We start from the raw sequence: 27,124 nt of genomic DNA, 5'->3' as shown, positions 1-27,124 counted from the left end.
CCAAGGTGTGCTTCTTCATGCAGCACTTTCTGAAGGCTGCTGTGCCCTTCGTCATCTTTTCCGTGTCATCTCTTTTTCTGAGACCAAAGAGTTTGGAAGCAAAGGCACTCAAACTCTTTTTAACTCTCACCAAATTAGGGATTAAGGTTCTGAAAATTGAGATACTTAGGGCCCACCATGGGATTTGATAGTTTGCTGATAATATAAATAAGGAGCATGGGACCTTTATAGTAAGATGGTATTTCAAATAAGTACATGGATCTGTACCAATGGGATTGATTAGTTTTTTATTAAATGAGTCATCCAGAGTCAGGAAGGTATTTTGTTACCATCAATAAAGAAAAGGCAGGAGGGGAGCACAACCTGGAGATCCTTAAGGTGAATCTCCAGAGGCTGACACCACAGAAGCAAGCATGCACAGCGAAATAGGGATTTGGCGGGAGAGTAGCCCAGCAGACTTCCTGGCTTACAAAGGAAGAAAACCGAGTGCTTTTTGCAAGCGTCTTGCTAATGTACTAGAGTGTATTCTGGGCCCTTATTCAAGGGAGCTAAGTTTGCTTACTTATTCAAGGGAGCTAGAGCTGAACTCCTTCAGGTTGAGGCCTACTGGTTGAGTGGCCGGTGTTAATTGGGAGAGATAGAAGGGCTTTTTAAACACTTGCCAAGGCAGGTAAAAGACTGTGGGCCAGAGAGGTCTTCTTGTGGGCATGTCTTGGCCTAAGAAATATATCCTGAACTTTGCTGAATTGTAAATTCTTCACTTACTATGATCATGAGTATTGCTTATGAGATCTGTGTGGCCATTGGGACAAATTATCAAACCTTGTAAAGAATTAAAGAGTACTGTGGGAAGGACAGTTAACATCAGAATTTGTAAACAAAAGGTGGAGACCTGTCTGACCTTTGCTTTATAGGAGTCAGCCTTAGGTTGTTGCTAACAGTAAAACCCCTCCCCCAGTGAAGTTAGAAGAGATCAACCACCACTCCCTAACCATTTTTCTATTGATTCAATATCACAGAGATGTATTACACCTGTTTGTCCATTTTGGAATTATATGTCCGTTCTGCGTTAGCCATCTAGTTTTGTTTGAAGTATATAAGCTTTCTGTTCTTTAGTTTCCCAATCTCTAAATGAGACCAATCATGACTCTATAGCAGAGGTTCTCTGTGGGTCACGCAATCCTTTCACAGGGGTCACCCGATTCATAACAGCAAAAGTATAGTTAGGAAGTAGCAACGAAAATAATTTTATGGTTGGGGGTCACCACAACATGAGGAGCTGTATGAAAGGGGCGTGGCATGAGGAAGGTTGAGAACCACTCCTCTACATTGTCGCGATGACCCTTAAGTTAATACATGTAAAATGTATAGATTGACACTTCATTCATCTTTTGAAATTTTATTTTTGGTGAAAATATTCAGTAAAACCTAACCACCCCCACCCCCAATCTATAATTTCTAGACATAGTGATCAGTAACATTAGTTTCATTTTCTGTATGTATTAGCATTCTTGGTATTTCTGTTCTACTTGTTTAACTTCAATTTGCTTAAACTCTCTATTCTCTCCTGTATTCCCCATCTTTTAAAAAAATAGTTGTTGACCATGCTCTTGTGTATTTTTTTTAATGTAATGTCAAAGACATCTTTACCCTCTGAGCTAAACTGTCACTCAGCTTAAAGGTCATTTAAGGCGGGTAGTTTCAAGATTTGATGAGCAACTTAGAGATGAGGACTCTTCAGCCTCAATAGGTCCAGATGAATCCTTCAATCATATGAAATTGAAAAAAAAAAGTATGAAATTGTTATCCAGTTTTCTCTCTCAGCCAGGATTCATCTATTGTAATTTTGATCATAATGATTAGTAGTAGTATTAAAGCACCATCTAATTCTAGTGTCAAAGTAGAGGCCGTAATTTATGGAACTAGTTCTAGAATCCAGTTTTTTATCTCATTCTAGGATTTCCTTTATCTCATTCTAGGATTTATTTCTCCTTTGTTTTAGTTGAGTCCAGACCAGTGATTGTATCTTAGATGGTCACTTATAAGCCTGTAAGACTCAGACACAGCTCATTATACTGGGATGTTGACCATAAACTAACGTATTATACCAACTTCCTGGATTGTTCCATGATACCATGACCTAACCCCCGCCCCCCTCCACACACACACCCAAATCAAGAGAACTAATCCCATGAAGAGATTAGTCATATCTGTCTAGTATTGGCATCTGTAATACCGCTCTCCCATTTTTGTGATGCTTGTTGTTGTAACACCATTCATAGCTTAACACTTGTCCATTCTTCCCTTTTCCCTAGGTACAGCTTATTGATATCAATTACATTAGTTGTGCTGTACAAAATTCACCTGTATCCAGTGGTGTATTTCCTTTTACTATCAACAAAATGTGACTACTACCACACCCACTCCCCACCCCCATTCCTGGAAACACTAGTGAGCATTATTTTCTGTAGTTACCTATTCAAGTCATTTCATAAAAGGGAGAGTAAAAAACATTTGCCCTTTTGTGATTGGTTCACCTCACCAAAATAACACACTCCTGCTTTATCCATTTCTTTCACGAATTCATTTTTTCTTTATTGTTAAGTAGCATTTCATTATATATGTATGGTACATATCTACTGATGAGCAGTTACGCAATTTTCATCATTTTGCTTTTGTATCTAGTGTAGCAATAAACATGGATGTGCATATGTCTGGCTGTGTTGGTGCTGCTAGGTCCTCGTGGTACATACTTAGGAGTGAAATTGCTGGGTCATGTGGCTACTCTACTTCGAGCTTTGTGAGGAGCCACCAATTTGGTTTTTTTCCAACAGCAATTACACCATATTGCATTTTCCCCAGCAGTACATGAGGGTTTCAATTTCTCCATATCCCCTCAGCATTTATTTTTATGTTTCCTTGTTTTATCTTAACTATTTTCAAACTAAACTCAGTCCCATCGAGTGGATTCTTACTCATAGCCACCCTATAGATCAGGATAGAACTGTCAGTGTAGACTGTAACTCTCAATGGGTATAGAAAGCATCATCTTTCTCCCTTGGACTGGCTGGTGGCTTTGAACTGCTGACCTTGAGATTGGCAGCCAAATGTATAACCACACTACACCAGAGCTCTCCTCACTAACCATTCAAGTAAGGGTGAAATGATATCTCATAAATAGTTTTGATAGGCGTTTCTCTGATCGCTAATGACATTGAGCTTCTTTTCATGTGTTTGTTAGCTCTTTGAATATCCTTTTTCATGAGTTGCCTGTTCATATCCTTTATCCAATTTTTGATAAGGCTCTTTTATCTTTTTGCTGTAGAAATTTTCTGTTTCTTCGTATGTGTTTTGTGTTCCTGGGTATATTGCTCAATATTTAAATCTTGACATTTAAAAAATATATCTCATAATGAACTGGATAGAACATTTCTTCTCAATTAGTTTATATTGTGTGGATGAATATTAATTATTATGAACTTGAGGTAGGATTTATCAACTATGATTGAATTATGTGGAATGAAATACTTTGAAAATTTACTCTGCATTTGGGAATGGAAAAACTTTTGCTAAAGTGTGTCACAGTCACAGATCTATGACTTTGTTTTAAGTTATTTGCCAGAGTTTCACATAGTTATCTATCTCTAGAAGATACTTTTATTGATCAGCTGGCAGCTTGATTAGGGTCTCCATCAGTTTGCGTGGACTTAATGAATTGGGCACCATTGGACTTGCAAAGCGATTTGTCACTAAGTTACTAGTGAATAGTCATTCCCTTTTTATGGCAAAATATTTCATTTTTATTAATTAGTGATCATAAGGTTTTTTGTTTTTTTTCACTAAAAGTACAGTATGAGGTAAGCTGAGTATGTACGGTTCTTTTATTTTGTAAATTAGAAAATAATTGATGTGAAGGGGCAAGAGGATTCATCTAGCCAAATCCATTATAGGAACTAGTATGTAATAGAAGTTTAAGATTTGAGAACTAATGCCAGCAAAACCTTAAGACAATATATACCCTGAAAGTTACATGGATCCATTCTGAAGTCGATTGCTTTTGAATTAAAGAGCCCTGGTGGTTTAACAGGAGGCTACACGGCATGTTCAGACTGTCAATATTCATTGCCAGGGAGTTGATGCCGACCCAAGCTGATCCTGTAGGACAGGGTAGCACTAGTCCTTCGACTTTCTAAGATCATAGCTATTTTGGGAGAGTAGAAAATCCATTCTTTCTCCAACAGAGTAGCTGGTGGTAACAAACTGCCAACCTCCCAGATTGCCAACACATAACCCGATACATAACGACTATACCATCTGGGCTCGCAGAGCATGCGTCAGGCTTCTAACTGCAATATCAGCCATTCAAAACCACAAGCCTCTGCAAGAGAGGGATGAAGCTTTCTACTTGATTACAGTCTCTGAAACCCCAAAAAAAAACAGTTCTGTCCTGTCCTAAAGGATTTCTGTGAGTCGGAATTGATTCGTTGACAGTCAGTTTGGGTTGTTATTTTGCCTTTTAAGTCACTGACCTTGTATGTTGCTTCTGGTCCTGTCTTTCCCCACGGGGTCCCTTGTTGCTCCATCTCCACCTGATCTGCTGATGCAGGGACACCTTTCATCTGAAGAGTGTTCTCAATTCGTGTTGCTTATAATTATGAGATTGAATTCTTTGATCTAAGATGTTCTTCCTGGGTATTTCAGTTAACTTAAGTGTATCATGTAAATTCATGCTTATAATGAATAAATATACTTTTAGAGTTAAAAAGCCCTAACAGTAAAATTTCAAAAGTCACTGACCAACTAGTTTTCAGTATAAGCAATTTAGGATGGTAATTTTAATTTATAATCATGCAATCTTAATTACTCTGTTGTAAAAATCATCACCAGCCAGATGAAAATTAAGTTTTCATTTGTAATTGACATGAAGTAAAAATAGAAAAGCTGCGTCATCACATTTACTTAGAGTTTAGACAATGAGTTTCTCCATGTAATTGTTGATCACTAAGTAATGACAGTAAATCTATTTCCGTTTACTACAGATATATGGTGCAGTGGCCGGGAGTGCGGATATTACGTCGCCAGGAACTTGATGCCTTTCTGGCTCAGGCATTATCCCCCAAACTTTATGAGCCTGATCAGCTTCAGGAGCTGAAGGTAACTCATAAACCTTCTTTTATTGTCTTGGGAGGTCTTGCTCTGGATTCTGTTTAACACATTCAACTTTCACTGGGTAGTTTTGATGTGTGCACTAAGCTTGGGTTAAAGGAATTTTCTTTTCTAGACATGGATTTGCTATCCCTAGCTTGGAAATTATTAATTCTACTTTTCCAGATAAATATTTTCCTGTGTTTACCAGTGAATGTATATTCTTGTTTTTCACAGCAGGAAATGTTCCTTTTGTATTTTAGGAGGAGTTTCCAAACTCTGGGAGGGCTTAATATTAAGAGTTTTCTGACATTTAGCCAGCATTCTTTTTCTTAATTCATTTCATTGTTTCTAATTTCAACTTTAGTTTTTCTCTAAATAGTATTCTTTACCTTTGTAGCATTGTACTGCCCCTTAAAACAAAACAAAACAAAGCACTTGAAGAGCACTATTACGCCATCATCCCTGTGCCCCTGTGGTCAGCATTTAACATCATGTTCTTTTTACTTTTCCCGTCTAATATTTTGTTTTGTTGTTCCATTGTTTTGATAATTTCTCCTAGTTGTTACCTAATTTATTTAGTGTGCATCTTTTCTAGTACAGTTTAATTAGTTGTTGTGCTCTCATGGTTGTAATTGTTTTTGGATTTCTGTATAAAATTTTAGAAAGCTCAAGGATTTTTCACAGTTAAATTGGTAGATCTCTCTTTTTAATTTATTCAGGAATTTTTCTTTTGTATATTTGCTGTTATTTACTGATTTTTTCCCCAATTTTGATATATAATAAAATAACCTAATCACTTTTACTTTTAGATCTTTTTACCTTTCGTTTTGAAGATGTTCTTATCTCACGGGAGTTTTAGGTTCAGTTTATACATTTTCAGTATTCTAAAGTTGACCTTCCCCTAAACTATTGTGGTAAATTTAGTGATTGACTGCGTAGCTCTGAAGTCATTTATGATTACCATAAGAATTCCTGATAACTTTGAGACAAACTAAATTTTAAAAAGAATTCAAGAATGCAATTTAAACTTAGGATAAATTTACCTCAATTTGTATTCTTTACTTTAGATAAAGCTATTCTATATGTGAGATAGATACTGATTTTTTTTTATGTGTCTGAATTTAAAGTTGTGTTTGTTTTAAAATGTTTGGTCAGGTTTTTCCTACAACACAGAACAACAGAGATTAAGTACAGGTTCTCATTCCTTGTTTTCTTACCCAGATTGTTTCACCACCACCGTCTTCATTACCAGATTGTGCTTTCAGGGGTGTTGTAAATACTTTTATTATAGTGTGGTGCCATCCCTCTACCTCTACTTCCTGTTTCTCTTATATAGATTTTTACATCAGTATTGACATCCCAGTTCTGAGAATCAGACCACCAGGTATCAGGTATGCCCACTAAGCCTTATTCACCATCAAGTTACTTTGACTCAAAGTTCATCTTATATCCCATATTCCTTTCATTTTTGGATCGAACGTAGGAAATAACTTTTGAAAGAGAATCACACACTAAGCTTTCATTTTGGTTCTTTTGAGATCTTAGTACTTTCATGATTTCCCCGATTCTTCATCTAATGTTAGACGTTTCTAGAGACGTGTTTAGAAAGATGTATTTTATATATAGTTTACTTCAGTCTCACTCATCATTCCTTTGGGCTTTGCTTGTCTGGCGGTCTACAGTTCCCTTTAATAAAAACAACCTGTACCCTATGTGTTTCATGCTCGTTAGTATAAGTTCCGAGAAAGCTATAAGGAAAACTAACATTCAGGCGGGGAAAGGAGGTAGGTCTTTTTTGTTTGTTGGTTTTGGTGGTGGTTATTTTTAAAAGATTGATGATCCCCTCGGCGATCAGATTGAGGATTAGTAGGAATGATCATTATTCAAATACTACAAAAAATTCTATGCAGAGAGCTGAGGGTTTCAAAATTCAATGATAGAAAAATGAGTTTCCAAACTGTGTTTTTTGTTCAATATTAAAATTCTCTATTAAAAGCAATGTTAACACTTTTCTATAGTACTCCATTTTACTGTTTATAATATAGTCAACTCTTGATTTTGTTGTTGCATTTGGGACCCATTGTTCAGTTTGTGGATTGCCCAAACCCTACTTTTCTTCCCATGTTTGTTGTTTGTCCACTGTAAGGTGATAAGTGTTGTCATTACAGGAGAAAACAAAGAAAAGACCGATTTTGCCATTGTGGCCTCTAGTTAGTTTTTCTGATGAGAAGCTTGTTGGCAAAAGATGTTGAAACCATTAAAGAAAATTAATATTTAAGAATTTCATTTCATCCATGCTTACTCTATCAACCGTTCTCATGTGGAATTGATAGTATACTACGTAGTTCCTTAAATACCCATGGTGCTGATTAATGGGCATCATAGAAGCTTCTAGGTTATCAGCTGAAATATAATTTTTAAGGTATAATCAACACTGGCCCTTTGTTTTGCGGAGGGTGGGGGTAAAGAATGAGGAGAAGAACTTTTAGGAATTAGAATATTTGTCCAGTTTCTATCTCCTTTGTTCTTGCTATCCCTGTAATTGCCTTAAATTCTTTTAACAGTTTCACCTGCCAAGTGCAGAATATAAAAGATGGAAAATGAAGAGCTTTAAGGACAGTATTAGGGGCGTGCAGCATGTCTGTGATACCTGTAGGACTTATTTTGCATATAGGTAAATATAAAAATTAAAATAAGAGTCTGTTGCCCAGTAATTAGAAATTGAACAAAGTAACTACATTACAAATTGCTTCTTTAGCTAATTTGGGCCAGGATTAAATTTCATAGTTGTATTTCCTATAAAGTCCAACGTTTTGTCCTTGTTTCTCTCATGGAGGATCCTTGGATAATGTTGAGCATTTTAACATTTTATCTGAATTGTTTTAAGAGAATGAAGTTAGAGTTTGAATATTATAACATTTCTAAAATCAAGGATTAAGATTCTGATTCTACCAGTTATTAGTTTTGTGGCTTTGAGCCCTCAGCGACTACTTTTTTCTATAAAATGTAGCATGAATAAAGTTGCTTAATAGGGTTACTGAGGGAATTATATGAGATAGTGCATGTAAAAATACTTAAAATAGCGCTTGTTATGTATTTATTGTCACAGGGATATTGGACATTATTACTTGTGTAGTTAACATTTAGAGAAAAAGTATTAAATGTAAAAATTTTCGAATTCTAGAATAAGGCAAAATCCACATATTCACATTGTTTTAAAACTAGTTTCTTTTTGAGAAATTTTCTCTAGATATCCTCTGGTTATGACAAAGCAGACACATCATTTTTAAAATCTTATAAAACTACAGCTTCTCAACGAAGGTTGCAGTCACTTAAAGTCTATGCTTGTATATGTGCCCACGCACACAAGTGTGGATGATGTAGAATTTTTTCATTCTTCTGGTAAATAAATTTTGGTAATAGTCTAACTTGAGTTTGGTTGTGTTGTAGAGCCATTGTTTCTTAAACCTAATGTATAGATAGCTCTTTGCTTCAAAATTGACTTTAGATTATCTTGATCAAATAAATGATTGAATATAGATATAACAAACAACAGCCTGTTAGCATGCTGTTTCATATTTTAATGGAGGAAAACTTCATTGTTTCTGTTACAGCATTTGAACATCAAACATCTTTTCTTTAAACTTTAAAAAATCATTTTATTGGGGGCTCATACAATTCTTTTTTTCAATCGTTTTATTAGGGGCTCATACAACTCTTATCATAATCCATACACACATCAATGGTGTAAAGCACATTTGTGCATTCATTGCCCTCATCATTTTAAAACCATTTGCTCTCCACGTAAGTCCTTGACATCAAGCTCTCATTTTTTCCCTTTCCTCCCCGCTCCCTCATGAGCCCTTGATAATTTATAAATGATTATTTTGTCATATCTTGCCCTGGTCGATGTCTCCCTTCACCCCCTTTTCTGTTGTCCGTCCCCCAGGGAGGAGGTCACATGCAGTTCCTTGTAATTGGTTCCCTCTTTCCAACCCACCCTCCCTTTCCCCTCCCTGTATCCCCACTCACACCACTGGTCCTGAAGGGATCATCCGCCCTGGATTCCCTGTGTTTCCAGTTCCTATCTGTTCCAGTGTATATCAGCAAACATCTTTTAGAATGGCATCAGTTTACTCATTTCCTTTAATTAATCCTTGATCTAGATTCTTCATTCTCTCTGAGGTGGGGTGCAAAGCTGGGAGCATGGGAACTGGAAGACTTGGGTGAAACACTGGTTCTTAGTCTGCTACCTTACCTGTGGATCAGAGTAGTCCTAGCTCAAGGCACTGTTAAGCAGTGACTAACAAAGAGGATGGCAGCTAATAGTATGGGAAAGTTCCATCTGCCTGGAAGGAACCACACTGTTACCATGCCCAAGGAGGGAAAATGCAGCTGCAGTTGCTCCTGGCATTAGGGGAATGCCAGGCAGATTCCTGAGAAGTAGCTAGGATTTATTTCCTAATCTTCCCCTCAGCTCACATGTTAACATTTGTCTTGCCACACTTTAAACTTGCGATGAAAAGTATGAAAGGTCAGCTTTGAGAGAGGGAAGACTCCCTCTTTCTACCTTGAGATACTATACTAAGAGGAAGAGAATTTCTTTCTATATCTCAAAGCCGGGAAAGGGCTATTCTGGAATCTAAATCAAGGGGAAAGATTTATTTATTTTCATTTTGTTCCAGTCTGATCCTCTTTCTCCACCTTCAACATGCAGGTTTTAAAATGCATCCTGATTGTTATCACCCCAATTCCCATCTGCTCTTCACTTAAAAAAAATGTAGTCAACTTGTCCGTACCTACATGGGAAAAATAGCAGTTATTGCATAAAAGAATTGAGTATAGTTAGGCAATATTTATAAACTTGTTAACAGAATTCTCCAGGTTTTGGAAGTTCCTAATTCCACTGAGTTTAAACACAAAATATTTTGAGAACATATTAGCTGATTATAGATAACACTGACTCTGATAGCACAAAACAGTGGTCACAGATTTACGTGTTTGGCACTAGAATGATCTTTTTATGTTCATTTTATGAAAAGCCAGTTTGCCTGCCACAACTAGGCATTGCTTAGAAGTAACCCCATATAGATACATGGCATTATTGAGAAGCCTGTCTTTTCGAAAATAAGTGTGCAGAGTAGGAAGATAGAAACCCAAATAAAGTTAAAATGGATTAGCCTTTGTGTAATCCACAAACTTGGTCCTTCACATACAGATAATCAAGAGTTGACTGTATTTCTGTTAGTGCTTATTATCCTACTCATCTTATGTCAGGAGAGGGGGTTATATGGAAGGAAGAAACAGCATTCATCACTGATTTAAAAAGAACCGTAAAATAGAAATTTATGCTGGATTATAATATGCATCGTTCAAGTATGATATTTTTGTTGTTATGTTCTTTCATTTATAAATTACTCATTTCTCCTAAAACATTTTGGCAGTATCATTAATAAGTTGCTTTGTAAATCTTAACATGTAAAATAATGTAAATGTAAAGTACAGATTTATTTTAGAATGTAATTATACTAAGTAAATTTTTAGCATAACTAGTAAAATGCCAAATCTTAAGTGGTTTCTTTTTACAAGCTTTATGCTAATATGCTTCCAATGTTTAGGATGTGAGGTACAAAATTTTACTTAATATCTAAATTAGGGGATTTCTAACTGCCAAAGAGACTATTGATAATTTGTTACTTTGTTTTATGTCAAACTGAAATATAGTATTACTTTAACTTGTGTTATGCTTTAGAAATAGAAATAATCCTATATACTTTGGAAAGCATTCTATTAAATTAAATTTATTAAATGAGTAGTATCTCTGTTCAAATAAGGTAAATATTAGTTGTTTGTTGAGAAACAATCTGTATTAAAGTTGGAGACTTATAATGCAAATTTGGAAGAATTAAATACTATAGTACTCTTATTCCATAGAAATTACTTTTTTCAATTTAAAGATTGAGAACCTAGATTCCCGTGGAATTCAGTTGTCGGCTCTGTTCATGAGTGGAGTGGACATGGCCCTGTTTGCAAATGATGCGTGTGGGCAGCCAATCCCATGGGAACACTGCTGTCCTTGGATGTACTTCGATGGCAAGCTCTTCCAGTTCAAACTCCTTAAAGCCAGTCGAGAAAAGACTCCACTAATTGACCTCTGTGATGGTCAGGTATGCTGTGGGAATCCAATGCCTATATGAACTCTATAGCTTGATTTCTCATTTGGGGTGTGTGGGACAGAGAAGAGGCAGGTGGCCATTCCATGTATGCTCACTTACTATGAAGAACTAAAGTTCGTCAACATATTTATAATGAGACTCAACCCACGTTACAAGGATTCTGTTTCAGATAGAGCCCTGCCCAGGATGTGCTAGAAAGTCATTTGACTCAGCTGGGCTCTGGCTATGCTATTTCAAAAATGGCCTGTGGTCTCCACCCGCCCCATGAGCCCCCCCCCCCACCCCGCCCCAGTTTAATTTAGTGAGAATTGTCCCCAGTGTAAAAAGGGGCTTCCAGTTGCTCAAGTTTTTTTAACCTCAGGCTCTATAAAGTATAAAACATGAGTTCTTCCCAACTGTAGGACCTTGTCCTAAGTAAATCGCCATCTAAGGACATCTCAGTAGACAAACAAATTCTATCCAGTGCTCTCTTATTAAAGACTAGTCTCTCTTCTAACAAGAAAGGATACTCAGTTGAATGACTTAGATTTCATTGTCCACACTTAGGCAACTTAAAGTTTTTGACATGCTGTAACTAATACATGAAGGTAATATACCCTGTAGGTCTGTTCCTGATCTCCAGGTTTCCTTCAGCTCTTTCTTATTGGGGAAGTGTGTTAGATACCAAGTGTTCACCGTCAAGAGGAAAATAAAATAAAAATATTAATGTGACAACGTACATTTATAGTATAATTAGTCATCTTATGGAAAGTAGGCCGAATTTCCGTCTGCATTAGGCCTTAATTTTTGAGACCAAAATGTGTATTCATATGATTAAAATTTTATGCTAAATGATTCTTACCAAAGATACCATGAGAAAGTGGAACTTTTAAGCTTATGTTTGCCTATAATATTAAAAAGTACCATATATACTCGAGTATAAGCCGGCCCAAATATCAGCTGAGGCACTTAATTTTACCACAAAAACTGCATGAAAAATATGCTGAAAAACTCGGCTTACACATGAGTATATATGGTACCTTCATTTACTTAGCTTTTGCTTTTATGGTTTATTTTGACATTCTATAAACAAATACCACTGAATATAGTATGACTAAATTATAGGTAAATAGGTCAATATGTTTCAGGAGTTGATAAGTTTTATTTTCTTCGCATTCATTTCTATTGGATTAAAACATTCTGAATCATGTTTTTCACATCATGGTTCCTTGATTTGTAGGCTGAGCAAGCTGCCAAGGTTGAAAAAATGCGTCAGAGCATTTTAGAGGGGCTAAACTTCTCCCGTCAGAACCACCCGCTTCCTTTCCCACCACCTCCTGCTCTGCCTTTCTACCCAGCTTCCATGTATCCTCGACACTTTGGGCCTGTCCCGCCATCTCAGGGCAGGGGCAGAGGATTTGCAGGTATGTTGTGTCAGTAATTATAGTAATATATCCATGTGGGAAAAAGGAATGCTTAAAAATAGTATGTAGTACTTTTTAGTTGAGTTAAATCATTAGATTTTATAATGGTCGTTCTTGATTATTAAAATTTTGTAACAGCAAATATTTCCAACTAGAAAGCATCCGATGAACTCTTGGAAGAGAATGTGGGAGAGGGAGAGATGGGTCTATAAAAGCTGTTGCAGAGGGTAGATTTGAAAATTTGTCAACATAGCTGAAAATTTCCCAGTTTGAATTATATGTGTGTATAAAATATATATATATTACATACACACGGAGGAAAATTACACCCATCAAAGTCAAAGAAACCCTCTTCTATTAGCCATCTTCCTGGGTCAGTCATTGAACATGCAGGATTTGCACCTTATTCAATTGGCCTCATGCAGCAAAGGCCATTCCCTGGATGGGTGAAGTGAACCTTCTGAACTGGTCTGATTGAGACTGTTGATGCAGGTGTATGTAGCACGGATATGAGACAGCTAGCAGCTCCGCTCTTTTTGGCATTGTTACGGAGCAGTAAGAGCTGGAAGGAAAGAAGTCACCTATATAAAACTTACAGTGACTGCCTCCTCAGGAGAAATTAATCCCATGTGCCCAGTCCCCTCATGGCTTCTCCCCTGTCTCTCTCCCCTGGGTCTAACAGGAGTCTGTGGCTTTGGAGGCCCTTACGGGGAAACTGTAGCAACAGGCGCTTACCGTGCCTTCCGGGTGGCGGCAGCAACAGGACATTCCGGAGCCTTCCCCGGCAATGACAGCAGCAGGACTAGCAAGTTGCAGGGCGGTAATTATACCCTAAACTTTTCCTAGAGCTTCTGCCTGCCAACAGCTTCTTTCACTCCATAACATGGCTCCCAGCCGACTTCCCGTTTCTTTTCTTCTGTAACTGTCTTTACAAAGGGTGTTCTCCAGTAAAATATTCTTTCTTCTAGGTCCCTGCTGTGGCATTTACTGATTGCTTATTCTCCTAACTCTGTCTGCCCTCAGGTCTCTGCAGCAGCTTTGCTGTGTCCAATCTCTGCCTTTCAGTGTAGACCAATGAGTGTCCACATAGAAAAGAGCCTTTCTGTGGACTTAGGTAACTCAACCATTGGCTCATGTTAATAGAATGAGTTGCTGAATAATAGTCAGGAACATTTCTTTCCTACTATATTCTTAATAGCCATTTTTGGGTAAAGATTATTATGATTATGTAGAAGATTTTAATGCCATAGAAAAGTTGTTGCCATAAAATATATATTTTAGACATGCTTTATAGAAATATTTTAAAGGAAAGATCAAATTTTATAAATGTAAATACATGATTTTACTTTAAATTGTCATTGATTCTCTTTTTAGTTGCAATATATGCAAAAAGGGAAACAAAACTCTTGCCACTTAACTTTTAAAATAATGACTTTTGGCTCTCCTTCAATTGAAGTCTTTAACATGTAGCTTTTTCATACATTTAAAAATGCAAATAAAAATTAATTATCAAGGCCCAGAGGGCTTAGATTATTTAAATAAAATTTTAAACAACTTTTAAGATAGACAAGCCCAAGTTTTTTGGCCCAAAGTGTTTTTAAACCACATGGCATAGTAACCACGTGGCATGCTTAATGAGAGACGTAGAGACATCTTTTTAGAAATAAATCCTTAAGTAGTTAGTGATAAATAGTCAGCTCTCTCTGGAGGCGCCAGAGGTTATTTCACTTTGCCTTTTGCAAGTGCCTGTCCTCTTCTTGCCTATGTGTTCTCTTTAGCCGACTATTGCGGTGCTTTCCGATTAGCCACAGAGCAACCTAGAGCCATGTGTATCATTTGCTTCATATTGTTTCAATCCTGTGTTAATTCATTGCCTTGAAACTAACACTTGCTTGTAGTTGGAATAAAAGACCAGTGGAGGGGAGGCCATTTTAGTATGGATAGTTTGAAAAAGATATTCTTTCTTAGACTGAACATGACTGGAGAAATGAACTTTCTGACTTTTATAAAATTGTTTCTGAATTTCAGATCTGTGCTATTTAATATAGTAGCCAACAGCCATAAGTGGTGGTTATTGAAAACTTAATCTGTAGCTGGGTCAAATAAGAGATATGTTGTAAGTGTAAGTTATACATAGGTTTTAAAACATGTTGTCTGGAATGGATTAAAAGAATGTAAAATAACCATGTGATTTTTATATTTATAATATGTTGAATTAATATTTTGTCATAAAATATATGGCTAAATCTTATTCATGTTTTTCTTTTCACATTTTTAATGCTAGAAAACTAAGGCATGCCATGATTTTATGTCGGTCAGCACTGGCGCAGATGCCGCCTTGGCAGTCACTGTCCCAGCCAACTCTAAGAGAATGAGGAGTTTATTAATCAGCCCCCAGAATAAGATGCTTGAGACTTTGCTCTGTGTTTTTAGATATTTTACTTTCTGTTACTTGTTGATTTTGTTTGTTTGTTTGTTTTGGTAAGTTAAGACTATAGAACATGGTGGCTATCAGTAATTAATAGAAGTTAGTGAATTTAATCAATGTTTAGGGCCCTGCTTCAGGAGGTTCTAATTTATCCATATAAAAAGAAATAACAGACTAAGTGGCTAGGGCTAGTAAACTTAAAAGTAATTTTCTTAAATATAAAAATCTGAGTTTACAGATTTATATCATGGTAATATCAAATACATCATGTACACCCAGTAAGAATACCTGTTTCTCCTCAAGTAGCCCTGAATACATGTTGCAGTTGTAACCTATTTTAGGTATCATGGATTTTATGAATAGGTACCAATTTTGTTGTACTTCCAAGTGTATTTAGGGAGTGCCTTAAAAGCCAAACATTGTGCATAGGGATATTTAACATAATCAAAGAAAAGTAAGTGAAATTTCTGTAAAATAAATACAAAGGAAAAGTGAAAAATTATTTGCTTATTTTTCTTAGCTATTCTTAACCCTGTGATGGTAAAGACTTAACACCCCCACCCCAACACCCCCTGTGTTTCTGTTTGTCTGAATGCAGGAGTCCAGCCTATACCTTCTCAGGGAGGAAAATTAGAGATAGCTGGCACTGTGGTTGGCCACTGGGCTGGGAGCAGACGTGGTCGGGGAAGCCGAGGGCCTTTCCCCCTACAGGTAGTTTCTGTTGGAGGACCAGCAAGGGGGTAAGTGCTGAGAACTGTGAATATATTTTTATTTCAGACTTTGGAATTCCATTTTAGTATTATTTTAAATACCTCTAAAGCATTTGTGTATATTTATATTTGCCCTTTTTTATTCATTTAGACGTCCTAGAGGAGTTATTTCTACCCCCGTGATTAGAACATTTGGAAGAGGTGGAAGATACTATGGGAGAGGTTACAAAAACCAGGGAACAATTCAGGTAATAGTACAATATACTGTTTGTGCCAGTTCTCCCTGACAGTCTTTCTGAACTAGCACTTCTAGAACATAGGCTCAGACAAAGGCAATTTGGTCCATTTCTATAGCGGTCAAGCATCTAGCAATATTACGTGATACATAGATGTTCAAAAGATGTCAGTTTCCCAGAAAAAATATCCCAGTGTCTTTTCTAATTAATCAGTTGGATATATTTGGATCAATAGAATAAACAAATATTGTCCTGGAAGAAATATAGTTAGAATGTTCCTTAAAGGCAAGGATGGGAAGACTTCATCGCATGTACTTTGGCCGTGTTATCAGGAGACAACAGTCCCTGGACAAGGACAGCATGCTTGGTAGAGGGGAGGGAAAAGAGGAAGGCCCTCAACACGATGGACTGACACAGTGGCTAACCAGTGAGCTCCAAAATAGAACACTTGAGGAGGATGTTGGACCAGGCGGGTTTCCCTTCTGTTGTTCATAGAGGGACGATAAGTTGGAACTGACTCATGTCCAAATGGCCAATACTTACTGCAAAACAAAGATTTTTTGTTGTTTTTTTACCTGGAATTAACCATTCATTCTCCATAAAACATTGGTTTCTTTTCAGTAGGAAATGTGATGCCAAGACCACAGTCTGAAAACTGATAGACTTATTTTGCCAAGGGTGGTCTGTGTTTCTATTACTCTTCTCTGGACAGAATTGGTGACAGGAGAAAATATATGTATATATACATTCATACATACCCATGTGTATACTGAAATGTATTTACTCATACATAGTCACATGAACATCGTTTTTATTTTTTAAGATAAAATACATCATGTGTTCATACTGATGCTTCATTTAAATCGAAGGTCTACAGAGCTTTTTATTTAACCTCTTCTATATTACATCTATATGTCCTATCATACAAAATCTTTTTTTCTGTGGACAGAACTAAGAAGGGAAAGCACATCTGTGGGTAGGGGTATACAAACAATACACACACACTCATAAACACGCACTGTTGCTTAATACATCATGAGTTTGTGCTGATGCTTCCTATTCAAATATAGGACTACAGGATGATTACTTAACCACTATTATTTGTTGTTCCTCCATTTTGATAATCTTGGTTCTTCAAAATCCCAGGAATGACTAAGTTAGAATTTTCTAAAACTATTGGTCCCACCATTAGACCAATAGATACTATTATGATCAATGGAGAAAAGCTAGACGTTGTCAAGGATTTCATCTTGATTGGATCCATAACTAATGCTCATGAAGCAGTGGTCAGGAAATCAATAATGGATTGTATTGGGCAAATCCACTGCACCAGATCTCTGAAAACTTGAAAAGCAAGGATGCCAGTTTGAGGACCGAGGTGTACTTGACCCAAGCCATGGGATTTTCAGTTGTATGCATGTGAAAGTTAGACATTGAATAAAGCAGACCAGGGAAGAATCACTGCATTTGAATTATGGTGCTGTCGAATATTTAAAATACCATTCATTGCCAGAAGAACCAATCAGTCTACCTTGGAAGGAAATGAAATGAGAAGCGAGAGTGGTGAGCCTTCGTCTGCTGTACATTGAGCATGTTGAGAGACCAGTCTCAGTGGTGAACGGACCCTTCCTTGACTACAGTAGAAGGCCCCAGCCTGACCGCATCTGGGAGGACGGCGCTGGCCTGGGCAGGGCTGGCTTCTGTGGTACACAGCGTTGCTGTGAGCTGGAACTGACAGAGCAGTACCTCCCAGCATTACTAACATTGAACAAAACACGCAAACTTTCCCCACACAACAAGCTCAAAGTGAACATTCATACTCCCCTTAGTAATACAGTCCTGAAAACAGTTAAGAGAAAGTTCCCACATATTCTTTATTAACTCCATAGCTACAAAATCACCTACTTGTTAAAAATAATATTTGTACTTTCACGGTAACCTGTAAACATGAGTATGCAGAGAAAAGTGAAAATTCTCTGCCGATGTCCAAGAAGAAGACAGTGTTCACAAAGACTTAGAAGCCGTAACTCCTATGAATAACACCCGACTGTATAGTTTTTGTCTTCGTTATCTGGTCACATAGCCATGACATGTTCTACTTTACCTTCTAACTTCATTGCGTCTTAGTTTTATACATAACTAGATTGATGCCCATCTCCCACGTGGTACACTATCTGATTCTATTCCTCAGGAAGGGTTCACGGGAAATAGTTCACTTCCCTTGTAATTGAAACATTGGCCTACACTTTATTATTTCAGTATTTTAGATAATATTATTTACTTCCTTTTCTTCTGGCATAAAACATTGGTATCAAAAATTGTTGACCTAAATTTTCCTCCCTCTGTGAAGTCATTTGTCTTTTTGTTTTTCCTTAAAAATGTATTTGCTAGATTAAAGTTTGTCATTAGATGTTCTGGATTGATACACTCAAAGTACTCTTTCCAAATGTAATTTTAAATATTACGTAAAAAACTATTGAATTAGTTTTTAGTATTCTGTTGCTTCACTTTGCTTTCATTCTGTGCTCATATGATCTCCATCAGTCCTGTGAGAGGGCTTCAAAAAGTTCATAGGAAAATCTACTTAAAAGATGATGGAATTTATTCACAAACTGCATAAAGCTCCCTCATAATATGCCTGCCAAAGTCCGAGTTTCATAACGCCTTACACATTGGGCTACAAGCTACAAGGTCAGCAGTTTAAACCCATTACCACGTGTTCTGCAGGGAAAAGGATGAGACTACTTCCTTAAAGATTTACAGCCTGACAACTTCTGGTCTCCTCTTAGGTTGCTGTGAATTAGAACCAACCAATTAATTGGCAATGAGTTCGGTTTACTATGCCTTTACGATTTGTCATACTCTTTTGGCTCCTTTTAGTTCTTTATATCTATTTGTGAAATATAACTCACTATAAAATCCATCTGTTCCAAACAAGTATACCTTGTATTTTCTCACATTAGTAACAAGACTGTGCAGCCATTGTCACTAGTTTCAGAATCACTCTCCAAAAAAGTCCATACCCATCTAGTTATCCGGCTCCATAATCCTCCCCGGCATCAACTGCTTCGTGGCAATTACTGATGGACTTTTGGGCTCTGGATTTCCCTAAAACATATGTTCGGAATAAATGGAATCTTAGAAAATGTGGTCTGTTGTGACTGGCTCTTTTTTCACATAGCAATAGTCTAAGGTCATTAATGTTCTAGCACGTAACAGCCCTTCATTCTTTCTTTTATGGCCGAATAGTATTCCATGGTTTGTAGATACCATACTGATTACGTTACCAATTGGTAGGCATCGTCTTAACTATTATGACTGTAGACTGCTGTGAACATTCTTGTACAGGTTTCCATGTAAGCAGATGCTTTAAGTGATTTATTTTTCGAGTACATGTCTAGGAGTGGGACTGCTAAGGAACTGTCAGACTATGTACTAGAGTAGCTGACTGAAATGTGTAGGATATGCCAGTATCTCCACAGCCTTGTCAACATGTGTTATTTTCTGTCTTTTCGTTTTATCTATCTTCTTGAATGGGACATGATATCTCATTTTGATTTTAATTTGTATCTACCTATCTTTGTTTCTTTCTGATTTTTACATTTTTCTTTATCTTCACCTCATCAAGATGTACGGTACTTATTTAGCCTTGTGCTCTTTCTAGATTAGTCTCCCATCTATTGAAAGATTCGCTTTATGTTAAATTTTAAGTTCTTTTATCTCATTGTTTGATTAATGGTATTCTTTTATGCCATATATTTTGTTTAACTTGCATTGGATATTCTATTTTTAATCAAGTTTACTCTAAGGGCATTTGAGTCCCCAAATTTTAGTTACCTTTATTCTAGAATGAGCATTTTTTGTCTACGTCCTTTGTGGAAATAAACACTTATTTCTAGATGGGCATACACTCAGAAGTAGAATAGTTGGTTCATAGACAATGTGCTCATTGTCTTTAGAAGATATTGCCAAATCTTTTCCAAAAGGGTAGTACCAGTTTATGTTTACACATGTAGTGTAAGAGAGTCCTTTGTCAGTTATATATATTGAAAATATATATTCTTCTAATCTATAGCTTGCCATTTCACTCTTAATAATAGTGCAGCTCAGTTTATTGGTCTTTTATTCTTAATGCTTTTATGTCACATTGAAGTAATATTTTGTATCTTCAAGTCACAAAGATATTTACTTATGTCTTTAAATAAAAATTGCTTAGGTCTGTGAACCATCACAATTTAACTTTGAGATATAGAGGAGTTTCTTTTACTTCAGCATAGTGTAAATATAACTTTTAGGTATACTTGAATGCCCCAAAATTCATGTGACTAACTTTGTTGTGATACTCATTTTTTTGTGGTTGTCTGGACCTGAACCAGCAGTCTCCCAACTGGCCTGTAGAAAGTTTTGGCTTCTGGTGTATAAGCCCCTCAGTTTTGCTCTTCAATATTGTTTTCCTCTTCCACTTGCTTTGTTCATCCATATGCATTTTAGAAACATCTTGTCAAGATTTCCTTTATTTTTTCTAGGTTGTCTCCTCATCCAATCACTTCATTACAATATTTCTCACTTTGACCCTTTTCTCCCTTTCTTCTTGTTTTTTATTTAATACTTCTAATACTTTTTTCTAAATACTCTTTTCCCCCCTTGAGAAATACAAGAGCAATCAAATACTGAGAAAACATCCCAGACCAGTCCAGATCCAGTCCTTAAGTCCAAACTTAGACCATATGTCCGATACCTATTTTTAAAGTCTTTTTCAGACTCACAAAACACATGCAATGATGCCAAAAACAGGAAGAGCACAGGCCAGTGGCATTGTAAGCATCTCAGCGCTGTCATGGGTCCTTGTGGTTTCTACAGCTCAGGGCACTAGCATAGTTCCATGTGTCTTGTCAGCTGCAATGTCTCCCAGGGAGTGAACAGAGAGAGACAGAGAGACTCCTACATCCAAGGAGGAATACAAGCATTCCCAGAATCCTCAGGAGAAGGCCATGTCAACACAGAGGCCACATTGGCTATGATCTGATTGACTGGCTAGACTCCACCCCTTCACTGTTAACCCAATGGAAACCAGGTTGCGATAGTTCTCCAACATCACATCCTGATACAGCGTTTTCTGAGCAGGGTTCAGGAGCTGCCATTCCTCCCAGGTGAACTTTACAGCCACATCGTTGAATGTCAGTGGTTCTTCCCAAAGGCTCCACCGCCCCACTGGTGCGCGGGATTCTCCTGCTAAATCCTTTTTTTAATTAAATACCTCCATTACATCTCCCATCACAATCCATACATTCATCAATTGTGTCGAGCACATTTGTACATACGCTGGTATCATCATTTGCAAAACATTTTCTTTCTATTTGAGCCCTTGATATCGTCTTTCCCTTTCTAACACTCCCATGGCTTGTTAGGTCAATATTAGTTTATGTTTTTATTATTTTACTGGCTGGCTACTTTTTTTCCCCTATTCTCTTCTGGCTTTGCCCAATTGAATTCATCTTGTATGTCACTGCTGTACAATTGACATGTGTCATTGTCCACTCTCATCAAGAAGCATAGCTTCGAAACCCTGAACTCCTGAACTTTATGGAGAATATTTATAGGTATGTTCACTAGGCTCACCTTCTTTGAAAAACAATTTTTGCTAGATAATTTAAATGCAGCCAATTGAGTCTGATGTGTGGATAATGATACTGTAGACTTACTAGATGTAAGATTTAACACTTGCATATGTAACAAGCTTTATCTGTTATCTTTTTATTTTTCAAATAAACTAGTGAAGTCAGACTTATTAACAATTGTAGAATTGGGTCAACTTAGACCTGTGTAAGTAACTGACCCAAGGAAACATTCACTTGGTATGTGTCTTCAATTCCCAAACTTGCCCCCCTTTGCCTCTTATATGTTTTTCACTCACTCACAATTCCTCCTTCACTGTCTCTGATACCATATATTACCTGGCATGCTGACTGAAATCTGATCAACTCGGTAACTCAAGTACAGTTACAGAGTAGAAGTAATAGTGCATACAGTGCTCATTTGCCTATAATGGTAATGCCAAGAACTGTCTGGCCAGGTTGAAAAAAGGAAAAAGAACAATAGTGAGAGGGAATGTCTGTTCAATGTTAGTTAAAGCTGCTGCTCCTGTTCACCTGTATCCCTTGTGGGTGAGTTGGTCGGCCAGCACATCTTTTTCCATGTCTTCTCCAGGCGTCGACTGTAGAGGAAGGTTCCCCTCTTTCAACTACTCACTGGTAAACAGACCCTTCTTTTTGGCTCTGGCAAGAAGGATTCCTGCAATGACTATTACTATAGATACTCATTTAGTCCTGCAAGTGAGCATCTATGTTTGATTTCCCTGTGAGAGCTTTGAAGTTCAAATGGATAGAGGTTAAGTCTTTGACTATTTTTCTCCCTGGCTGTATTTTTATATGAATTGTTTTTCGCAAGGTTCCATAACATTGATTCCCCAGGTTTCAATAGAATTGCATTCTGGAGATGTATACATTTGTATTTGTCAACTCTAGACCTGGGAAGCAGAAAAATGATATTGGAGAGTGGCTGGGATTGATAACATCATTGAAAGTCTAGTATCGCTAAGGTGACACCATCAAGGCACACTCCAAAATCCAGCCGGAAATGACCATTATTTTCAATAAAAATTATATCTTAATTTTTAGAATAAAGACTAGATGCTAAAAGGTACCGCCATCTTATATTGAAGATGTGACAAGGACGTAGACAGTCTGTGTAACCAGCTATCTATTTTCCTCATCCAAAAAATGAATTTGGATGTAAAGTCCTTAAGGCCTTTATTTATTTTTCTTTCACTGTTGAACCGGTGGTTCTCCACTGTGGAGCTTCTGTGGCTTTATTGGTCATAGCCTCTTGTGGAGGTGGGGTGCTGTGCGCAGCCAGCGGATGGGGGCTAGGGAGATTGCTAAATGTATGAAAATGCACAAAACTGTCCCCATAGCAAAGAATTTTCAGGTCCAAAAATACAATAGTGCTAAGGTGAAGAAAACCTGGCCTGCTATAAAAGCAACTGAAAGATGTAGCATTATCATCTTGGTCCTCGTAGAGAAGACTTATCTTTGAGGAAGTACAAGAAGGCATCAACAAGAATTCCATTATCTTTTTTCCACCAAGATTTTTCCATGAAGTTTTTGAAGCCCTCTCATAAGCTGAATCAGCCTCGAAACTCACATTTTCCAGAGAAAACTTCTAAAAGGGCTAGTGGGAGGACTCTTTCAGAAGAGAGATTTCATAAACCGAGTGGCAATTATCAGTGCAGTCTTGTTGATTATTGAGGTTGCTCACAGATCACTTGGTTCTGTTTTACTACTCACACCTTGGTTAAAATATGGCGATGTGTGCTGCTGCATGTCATAAACAGTATTCCCTTTTGGGGGATAAGAGCAAGCAGACAATTTGAGACAGACTTATTGAAGAGCATTTGTTCTTTTTAGTTAGGTGTACCACATAAGAAGATTAGTTAGAGCTCTATACATTTCAGCACCCTAGTACTTTGTTTGCACGTTAAGGACATTAACTGCATTTGAGTTTACAGAGGTGACAGTAGACGGGAACTGAGTCAGTAGCAGCTTCTATCAATTATGATGAATCAGATGCAAAGACGACATGCAAACCCAACCCTGTGCCTATACAAATATGCATATTTTCTCTTGAATCAAAAGATAGTAAAATTAGGCCAGACTAATGTTCTGTCTCATAACAGTCACCCACAAATGCATTATCTTTTATTTCTCTTCATCTTAACACAGGGTAAACCTCCTTATGCTGCTTCAGCAGAAGAAGTGGCCAAAGAATTTAAGTCAAAATCAGTGGAGTTGAAGTCTCCGGCTGTGTCTTCAGACGGGTCCCTGGCTGAAAACGGAGTGATGGCTGAGGAGAAGCTGGCATCCCAGATGAACGGGAGCACAGGCGGTGTCAGGGCTTGCACCCAGTCTGAAAGTGCCTTGAACAATGACTCTAAAATGTGCAATACAAATCCTCACTTAAATGCACTAAATACAGACAGTGTCTGCCATAAAGATGAGACTCTTGAGGCAGCTGTCTTAAATAAAGAAGAGTAAACTTATTTTTTATAGAGGGTGAAGGATATTGGAAGGGGTAAGGATTTAGAAATATCTGGAAAGAAAGCCTACAGTTATGTACATTTTTTCCTTTCCGTAAGAGAAAAATGAGGACTTTGGAAATTCGGATCCCTCTTTGATATCAGAGATTTAAACAATAAATTTTTAGTTTTAACCAGTTGTAGTCAAAATGCTACAATAAAACAAAAAAGAAAGAAAGAAAATGAAGAGCATTTGACTCCCGCACTTAAAATGAAGTACACATAAAGTTTAAACTGGTTATGACAAAAGCCTCTAGTGGTGTTTCTTGAACTATAAAGAAAAAAATTTTTTTGGCAGTCTTTTAAGTATATATAGCTTAAACTCTAATTTTTAGCATTTGGCACCATATGTATGCCATTATATTTGATTTTGCATTACTGTTTCACAATAAAGCTTTGTTTAAGGCTTTGATTTTATGATTATGGAAAAAATAAGGCACAACCACAGTTTTTCTTTCTTTCTTAAATTTCATCACTGTTGTGGTTCTTTTGTGTTTAAAAAAGTGCAACTATCAAAACTAAAAAATAACAGTAATATTGCCGTTCTGCTGATTTTAAATATACAGTACATCATACATACTTTACAAGCAAGTTAAATGGAGATAAAGTTGAAATCATAGAAGATGCAAATGACCTTTCAAAATCAACACAATGTGTTCTGAAACTTTTTGTGACTAATACCATGCATCTGTGATCAATGAACTATGTGGTTTTGAATCGGATGTAGACCATTAGTACTACTACTTGAGCTAAACTTCTGCATGGTTCATAATTTTAAAAGTGTGTAGTTAATATTATGCATGTTATTGTCCTTTCTTCCATTCTTACAAATATGTGCCCATTTGCAAAACAAAAAGCTAATAATCAGTAATAGTCCTATACAAGATGTTAACTATGTTTAGTCATTGACTGATCTTGCTCTAACCTTAAAATTTTGTGATTATTGACCTCTGTTGCATTTATTCTAAAAAAAAACCCCAAAAATTATCTAGCTGTTTTGAATATCAACATTACCCTGGTGTATTCACTGCTGTATGCATTATTGTTCTTTGTTGCTGTTTTATGCCTTCATATTAGCAAAATATGAAATTCTGTGAAGGAAAAAAAAAACTTTGGTCTTTAAACACCCCTCCCCCTCTTCTGTAGCAAGAAACAAATGGCTTGTTCTTGAGAACTTTCCCATCAAGAATTTAGTAGAAGCAAGTATACTTATATCATTTTGATGTTTTTGTTAATGTTTCCAAACAATGTACTTTGAAATCAGAATCACTTCTTATTTGTTTTCATATAATTATCCTGATGCTCTTCATCACACATTAGTGATCAGAAATGAGGTGTAATTCCCCGATCCCTACCCGCAAGAGCTAAATAGGAATTTACTGTAAGTTGAAGGGAGTTTTGCCCTAACTCATGGATTGTGCAAGAATGAACTGCTGTTGGGTTTGATTGATTGTAGATGGATTGTGGTGTGGTGTATTTGAAGGCTATTGAATGCAACTTACAATGCTTAATAAAAATCTTTATTCTTTTAGTATAAGGTATAGTGTGGCTTTTAAGTTCACTTATAAAAATATACATTTCACTGAGCATAAATACAAATTTTAATGGCCAATTAAAAGTTTGGCCAGAAAACAAAACTTTATAAATATTTTGCCTCTTTAAAGCGACTTTAGGTTTTCTAGAACTAAAGAAACATTAATACATCATTAATATGAAAATTATGCTGACACTTATTTTTGAATTTTATAGTTAATTTTAATAAAACTATAGGGACAGAAAGGAAGTACATTCTCCTATAAAAGATAGAGGATTCTCATGGAAATAGTTGTATGTTTTTAAACCTTGTGGTAGAAATAAGTTTGATCCTAGTTAAATCTTATTTTGGAAGTGAGTGTTACATATGTAGCCTGTTTTTCATGGCATTAGTTTTGGCTTACATTTTGTTTCTGAAACTAGTTTGAAATATGGTATTTTTATGACCCAATTCTAGAAACTCCATAAATAGTACTAGATTCTGTTACCTTGATTTATAGGTTTCCTTGTTGATGGAAATTGAACGCTATGTGCATGCCTATGAATGAGGCCTTGTGGACAAAGACCACCCCAGGGAAATCATGGTGAGCTCATCTGTTCAAAAATCATCTACATTTCAGAACCGTGGAGGCACAGTCCCTTCATTCTTTACTTGTGTGGAGTCAGACTTGAGCAGTAAAGGAGTAGCATCTGAGGAGGGGAGGAAGAGGAGGAATTGTTACTAGGTGCTATCGAGTTAGCTCGTACCCAGAAGAGGCCCTAGGCACAACAGAATGAAAACCCACCATAGTCCGTGCCGTCTTTACAGTGTTCCCACACCTGAGCATATTGTTGCAGCTATAGTGTTGGTCCATCTTTTCCAAGACTTCCTCTTTTCCCTCGCTCTTCAATGTTACCAAAAATGATGTTCATCTCCAAGGACTGGTCTCTTCTGACAAGATGTCCAAAGTATGCAAGATGAAGTCTTGCCATTCTTGCCTCTCAGGAGCGCTCTGACCTTACTTCTTCCAATACAGATTTGTCCTTTTGGCAGTCCATGCTACTTTGAATATTCTCCTCCAGCCTGGGCATCATCAGAAGTGAAAGATCAAAGGGTGTTTTTGTTGCCTCAACAATAATTAGGAAGGAACCACTGACCTGCCAAAGCAAATTTGGCTTGAGTGGTCACATTTACCTAAAGGCCACTGCAGACAGCCCAGGGACCCTCTGTCCTGAAAAGGTAGTTCCATGGGGAAGCAATGCAGGCACCCGTTGTCTCGGTGCTATTTCCATGATAGTTACTAGTGCCACCACCACCTTGACCAGTGAAAAGTTTGGAGTGGGGAGAGGTAGGGTCTGCCACCAGGTCCAAAATAT

The 27,124-nt window shown here is 37.0% G+C and overlaps 1 protein-coding gene across 2 annotated transcripts in view; it reads left to right on the top strand.

Annotated features, from left to right (window-relative positions):
* FAM120A (family with sequence similarity 120 member A) overlaps window positions 1–25,772 on the top strand; it is a 167,697-nt gene extending 141,925 nt beyond the window's left edge. The window contains exons 12-18 of one of the 2 annotated variants that reach the window (XM_075549741.1): window positions 5,040–5,154; window positions 11,106–11,315; window positions 12,544–12,727; window positions 13,410–13,547; window positions 15,754–15,895; window positions 16,017–16,113; window positions 23,883–25,772. In XM_075549741.1, the coding sequence (XP_075405856.1) occupies window positions 5,040–5,154; window positions 11,106–11,315; window positions 12,544–12,727; window positions 13,410–13,547; window positions 15,754–15,895; window positions 16,017–16,113; window positions 23,883–24,194 (1,198 nt within the window). In that variant the 3' untranslated portion in view covers window positions 24,195–25,772. The remainder of the gene's footprint in view (window positions 1–5,039; window positions 5,155–11,105; window positions 11,316–12,543; window positions 12,728–13,409; window positions 13,548–15,753; window positions 15,896–16,016; window positions 16,114–23,882) is intronic. The other variant, XM_075549742.1, reaches the window with a different exon arrangement.
* Window positions 25,773–27,124: the final 1,352 nt, after the last annotated feature.

This window comes from Tenrec ecaudatus, chromosome 5, assembly GCF_050624435.1.
Source record: "Tenrec ecaudatus isolate mTenEca1 chromosome 5, mTenEca1.hap1, whole genome shotgun sequence".
Lineage (NCBI taxonomy): Eukaryota > Metazoa > Chordata > Mammalia > Afrosoricida > Tenrecidae > Tenrec > Tenrec ecaudatus.
The sequence above is the reverse complement of the archived record's forward strand: the minus strand, read 5'-3'. Positions and strand labels throughout refer to the sequence as shown.